Here is a 6,937-nt window from a genome sequence, read left to right as displayed (position 1 = left end):
TTATGATCATATCACAAAATTTTAAACCACATTTAATCATATATCTCCATGGATAAGATTCACCCTTTGAATTTTCAAGTTATCCATTTGTTTTCAATAATTTTGTAAAAACTTAAAAAAAATAAAATAAAATTCGAAGCTTCATTTGTCCATATCGCCAATTCATTTGGGTTGAAACTTAACAATTGAGAAGGGAACCTAGTCTAATCGTGTGGACAACACATCCAACCATTATTTTGGAACCAAGAAAGAGCGAACCATTTTCTATATAGACACAACCAACCGTTAAAGGAAACCGGGTTCCTAGTCTAGTGCCTTTATGAAATTCCTGATCTAACACACTTATATCCAACACATGATGGGTTGGATGAGGGCTGGAATTTTTTAGTCAGGAAGAACCTAAGGTCTCTTACTTTCAAGACCAACAGAGTTTGTCAAGTGGCAAAATAACATATACTGTGAGAACAGGTTTTATGGATGGCCCTGTCCATAGGGTATTATGATCGGTCCACCTATTTGCAACACGACAAATTTGATGGGACTGAAATTTTGTAAAGATGTAAATCCAAAGATCCATTGCTCGAATTTTTATCTTCTCCTGTTACAGTACGGTGCTGTAATGCATTGTACGTCAACTGCAAAGATCATGTGCACCATGTGGAGCCCATTGTGTCACATGGCCTCTGCAGCGCCGCACGATGCGTTACAGCACCGTGCTGTAACAGGAGAGGATAACGATTCTCCATTGCTCATGTGTCAAGTTTGAATTCAATTGCAGTTGATCAATTGCAAAATAAACGTTGCAATAATGCAATTTAATTTGAAAATGACATATGACTAATCCAAAACAGTCCCCTAGATATCAAACAGTTTTAGAATTACCATAACACCTTTCTATATGGCCCAAAATAAGTTCACATTTTACCAAAAAAAATAAAAATAAGTTCACACTAGCAATATTTATAGGTTCAAGAAACCTTTTAACATTAAATAAGAAAAAAAAAAAAAGTTCCGACAAATTAATAGAAGGCTTTATTCATAGTTGAGTATGTGTGTACACAGCCATTTCAGCCGAGACAGTGGGAGAGTGTGGATTTGTAATACCATTTTTGCCTCTATTGAACGAGTGATCGAAGTGCCAACCGAGAGAGAGTGGGTTTGTAATACCATTTTTGCCTCTATTGAATGAAGGGTCGAAGTGCCAACTGTGAACATACATTTTTTTTTTTTTTTTGGGGGGGTCAAATAACTGTGTACATACATGACCGCACAGAAAAATCAAACCCCTAATAAAAAAATATGGATTTTTTCACCAATTATCACCAGGGTTTTAGTAATCAATATTAGGATCAGTATCAGTTTACACCGATCCAAATCGGACTGTATCAGTCCAGTTCGGGCAATTTTAACCTTAAATTTTAATTAAAATCAATTTTATTTACATTTTTACCCTTGGTCAATAGCCATGGATCAGTATCATATCGGTCACAATGAAGATAGGAGAAGTTGGGAGAATGACACACGTAATCTCTAGGAACGCTTGCACTCTCCAACTGCTCTAGTAATTGCCTTCAGACGACCAGTTCAATGAGGCTGGATTCAAAGGTCAAGTTCACACATCTCCACTCTTAATAAGAGTATTGTAATCAAAGGGATCAATTATTTATCTAATTGCATTGGAACAGGTCTCGGGCTGTCCTAGAGAGCCCATTCAAAATCTAAAAGCGAAGGCCCTGGAGTCCTGGACCAGCCCTCTTGTACACAACACTCCGGCCAATATCATCTATTAATATGTGAACTCCACAAGACAGCTATGATAATACAAGTTCAATAACTTTGATCAGGAAATTTTACTTAAGAAGGGAAGACTACAAAGATATATAGCGCAAGAAATTACAAACTAAATAAAGATTACATACATGTAAATGTTATTATTTTTCTTCAATCACACAAGGACCAAAGTAGCCACACTTACACCAGATACATAACATATATATATACACAATATGAATTATCTTTGACACCCTAAAACCATGGTAATATTATTTAGGGCAACTGCAAGTTTGCTATAAGCAGAGTAGCATAGCAGCCTCCGATCCTGCGAACAAACTTGAAACTCCCATACTTATGTATTTGGGATCAGTCCTGTTTCCAGTCAGGAAAAACCCAAGAGAATGTCTCCATGGGTTGTAGGCAGGCCAGCACATTGCAGTATGTGTCATAATTTATCCTGAAAATTTTCACAGAGCAACAGGTAATTTTCACAGAGCAACAGGTCAAGTAGAATGCTAAATGAATATTCTTTTCATAATTTCTTTTTAGTTAGTACTAACAACAGTTTTGGTGATTTGAATTTAAACGAATACCAGAGACAATATCATGATAAACCATCAGGATAAGCCTTAATAATATATGATCACTTGTTCACATTATGCTTAGTGAATATAGAAGTAGAAGATTGGGAAAATGGAAGATGCCAACAAAAATGTACAACCCCTCAGCTTGTTTCTAAGGTTTCAGTTAATATCTCTGAATGAACTCAATAAGAATATTAAAACATAATAGCTGACTCAAATTACATTCAAGCAGCAAACTCTATCACATCTAACTCAAAATTCAGTCAAGAACTGCATGGAAAGAGATCTACAGAACTTTCCATTTTTCATCAGCCCATGGATCTTTGCAAACAGAATATATGGAGACATAAAATTTGCATATTGACTGATCATTTTCCTAGATGTTGTTCATTCTATATACCTGCCAGAGAATCAATTCACATTGCATCTAGGACAACTAATAATCTGGAAAACACTAGGCTGGCTAAATGGTCATAATTGTAGAAAGAGTGATGCATCTCATCCCAATAGTCACAAACTCACAATACTGTTATGAGTTGAACTGAAAAGCATTAAAAGATATAGGCAGGGCATGAACAAACTTGCTGGCTACACAAAAGCTAGTCAAGATAGACAAGTACCCTATTGAAATGAAATGGCAGTATACGTTTGAAATGGTAAAGTATCCTCACTTAGAGTTCAGGTTTTAATATTAATCTCAATAGAGTAATTACCGCCTCAGTGTTTGTAAATTCAAGGAAAAAACTCTTCAGCTCTAGTATGTTGGCACGCATAAAAACTAAGATAAAACAACATTGATTGAGAACAAATCTTTAGATCACAAAAATAAACAAGTACTTTGATTTCAAATTGCCTTCAGAAAATAATGCTGAGCTGATTGAATATTCTCAGGAGTCGGGACAATAACCAATGTTAAAAACACATCTACCAACAAAAAGATGACGAACACAGATATTGCAGAGATAAACATGGAAAAATCATTACCTCTACAAATAAATTAAATGCTGAGTAAAATACAAGAATAAATACAGCTCAAAAGATGAGAAAAACGTGGCAAACTTGCTAAACCAAATAGCAGTATTACAAAGACAAGACACTTATAACCTGCCAATTGACCATCTAGTATACCTCAACTCATCTAAGCAATGAGTAAATTAGCAATTGTAATTTAATGGTTTATTGTAGACCCATAGATAAGCCAAACAATATGGCAACTCTCTTCAGGTTCCTAAATTATCTGTTAACGGTTCAAAAACACGAAGTAGACATTGTCTACAAGCTTTACCACATTATCGCCCAAATGTGTCTCTTAACAAATCCCAGTTAATCATTTTAACAGCAGGAAAAAGCATACATGAAAAATAATCTTCCATCAAGATGGTTTACATTATCATCTCTCTCCTGTTCTAAACTAGCTATCAAAAACTACAAGAAATTATGAAGACAGAAATGTTTAGATGGGTTATTTAAGTTTGGCCTAACCTAAATTCAGAACTTAAGTGGTATGTTAATTCCAGCGCACAATTCAAGGAGACCATACCAACTGTCTGAAATAATTCACTGAAATTATGTAGCAACTAATGCATCTGATTCACACATTCAGAAATACATAGATGCACAAGTTCAGACTCTTGCAAACACTTCAAGAAAATAAACGAATAAAGACACATGATCAGCTTTTCGTGTGAACTTTTTCGAATCACATTTTCCTTGAAACTTTTCACATTATTATTATTTTTTTGCCAGAGCATCATTAACGAATCGTAGCTTTTTTCCGTTCCTTTTTTAATCTTTAGGAAAAATTACAGAAAGAATACATCTTTTTTTATTATGGAAATAACAAAATAATAGACACACAAACAGATCATTTTATTTTACCCCATAAAAAAAAATTCAACCTAATTAAACATAACCCGAGATGAGGTGACAGGTATATACCGTGTTCAACAAGTTTGGGTCACCAATGGCATCACCTCCTACAGAAGACTGATGCTCTTCTGGTTTCCTGTATTGCATGTAATGGACAAAAGATTAATAAAAACAACCAAATGATGAGATTACAAGAGTTGGCCCATAGTTTGTCACCATTGACTGGTCCAAACTGGCGGCAACAAAGATTTAACATATTACCTTTCAGTTTCCAAACCATGTTGATGAAGTACGGCTGTGCTTAAATCAGGAGCTTTTGCTCCAGATATTCCAGCTTCCACAGAATCCCATTTACTGCTACCCTGTAACAAAATTACATCAAAGCATATGATCCAGCATTCTTCAAGAGGAAATTACTGAAAAGAGCAGTAGAATTCTATTTCCATAAGCAAAGTACTCACTCCAGAATTTTCTCCCATCCACCCTGGAACGCTATCTGAAAGAAGAGAGATATATTGCTCCATAGCCGCGTCTGGATTCATGCTCCCCAACTGTTGCCAAGCATTCCTTGCATAATGCAACCAGTGCCGTCCATCACTCATATATCGCAGCTCTCAAACCTGATATTATAACTAGAAATCACTATACCCTGAATTAGGGTCGGTCCTTAGGTGTTCTGTATAATGCCCCATCTCTCAGCATTTTACAAACTTTCTGACCGAAAGTTATCTTAGTGGCAAAATTTCTATTGAACTATAAATACCACGGGTTAAGTAGATGGTTTCTCTCCTTATATAGGATAGAATTTTTTTTTTTTTTAATTTGTTTGTGCAACCTCCTTGGGTCTAGGGCAATGAGATCAATTGAAACAGAGCCATAACATGGATTTATTGTTTTTTTTTTTTCTTTTTTTTGGGGGGAGGGGGGATTGGAGGGGGCGTTTCAAGTAACAGGAAAATTAGTGGAATATAAATGCACTCAAAACCCACTGGAAGGAACTTCCATCTCCATCTTCAGATCAATTAACTTCATGCAGTGGTGAGGAGTTAATAGATTGGATTTGGGAGTTCAAAACTCGAAATGTCAGCATTTTTTCCTGGTACAGAAAGGAAATGTTACCATTTTTCAGGAGCAGGATATATGATTCTCTTGAACTGTTAATTTTGGATCGATTTTGCCTAACTCAACTCTATTAAGTAATCTCTCTCAAGTTAAAAATTCAAAACCCCCGGAATTTGGGTTAAGCTTTTCCTAGAGGTTTAGACAATTCAGCAAGTAATTAAATTTATCAATAAATGAAGCAGTACCTAACAATCTGGGAAAGAAAAAGTAGAGGAAAAGTCTTGTACCACTTTGCACGGGCAGAGACCTTCAAGGCCATCGGTTGAGGCTCATGGCAAGGCCCTTCCGTTGCGACCTTGTGAAACGCATACAATTGCATCTGCACATCACTGCCAACCTTCGACAGGCGATCGCTGTTATCCGAAGATCCAACAAAAGCTGCAGCGGTAGCAAAAAGATTCTCCACATCACTTCTTTCGATACCCTCCCAGTCATCCTCATCGCTAGACATTCTTCCCTTTTCATTAGTTGGTTCACTTTGCTGCCTTCCCTCAATTTCTTTTTCCTGGTAGCATTCATATCCGGAAACCCCAATATCTTCATTCTTGGCGGGCATCTGTTCGTCCTCTACCAATTCCCTACTAATTTCAGAAACCTCTCCCATCTCAGCTCTCTGTAGAACCAAATTGTCTTCCGTGATCTCATCTTTGTTGGACATAAATCCTTTCTCAACTTCACCTAAATCACCAACCCCTGCTTTCACCTCCTCCTCCTGAGGCTTCTCGTCAACTAACTTATCTTCAAAGAACCCAGGAGCCTTGACCTCTACCATAGCTTCCTTCTTCACCGCAATCTCATCACTTTCACGAAACTCAACCGGTTCGCAACCTTCATCCATGCTTTCCAAGTTTTCTTGAACCAAATCTGCATTAATTTCTTCGACCTTCACAGCTTCACCAACAAATTCAACTCTTTCTTCGGATTCCAATCTAAAATTCTTCATTTCTCCTTTAAGCAATCGCTCCTCCATAACAGCTCCAGCATCAACCTTCTTCGAAGAGTCCTGCTCGTCAACATCACCATCCGACACCATTGAAAGAAGCTTAGAGAGGAGAAATGCGAAGAAAAGCGAAAGAAAAGCAGTTAAGAAGATTTCCAGGAAGAACTCCATGGTTTCTGCTCTCTTCCCCTCAAGTTCAGAGACGAAAAGGAAGGAAAAGAAAGAAAACAAAAAATGGTAGGAAGCGCTTGTGATCAGGTGTGTTGATGATGACTGATATCGACGATGAACAGAAACATGAATAATAGAGAGACAGAGCGAGAGCAAAAAAGGGGAGGGTATTTTGCAGAGCAGAGCAAAGCATATTCTGCTTTTCGGCTTTCCATCTTCTATTTATGTGAAAGTGGGTCCCACTAGACTTGCTGGCAACATTGGTAGAGATGTTCGATAAGACACTTCTCCGACTCATAATCATAATTATTATAAATTACTTAAAATTAATAATAAACACAATGGCATTTATATAATTTTCTTGTATTAAAAAAAATAATTTTATGAAGAGAGAATGTACTCAGTATCGGGGGCCCAAGCTGCGTCCAGACACATGGGGTGGGCACAATGACCACCCTGGCCCCCCTGAGTGGCAGGT

The 6,937-nt window shown here is 37.0% G+C and overlaps 1 protein-coding gene across 1 annotated transcript; it reads right to left on the bottom strand.

Annotated features, from left to right (window-relative positions):
• Positions 1 to 1,901: 1,901 nt before the first annotated feature.
• LOC122661077 (acyl-CoA-binding domain-containing protein 3-like) lies at positions 1,902 to 6,535 on the bottom strand. Its single transcript, XM_043856387.1, has 5 exons — positions 5,576 to 6,535; positions 4,688 to 4,793; positions 4,488 to 4,588; positions 4,296 to 4,362; positions 1,902 to 2,230 (listed from the first exon to the last, which is right to left on the bottom strand). The coding sequence occupies exons 1-5, from the start codon at positions 6,457 to 6,459 to the stop codon at positions 2,219 to 2,221; spliced, it is 1,170 nt and encodes a 389-aa protein (XP_043712322.1). The 5' UTR covers positions 6,460 to 6,535; the 3' UTR covers positions 1,902 to 2,218.
• Positions 6,536 to 6,937: the final 402 nt, after the last annotated feature.

This window comes from Telopea speciosissima, chromosome 5 (genome assembly GCF_018873765.1).
Source record: "Telopea speciosissima isolate NSW1024214 ecotype Mountain lineage chromosome 5, Tspe_v1, whole genome shotgun sequence".
NCBI classification, from domain to species: Eukaryota; Viridiplantae; Streptophyta; class Magnoliopsida; order Proteales; family Proteaceae; genus Telopea; species Telopea speciosissima.
This window is presented reverse-complemented; position numbering and strand designations above follow the sequence as displayed.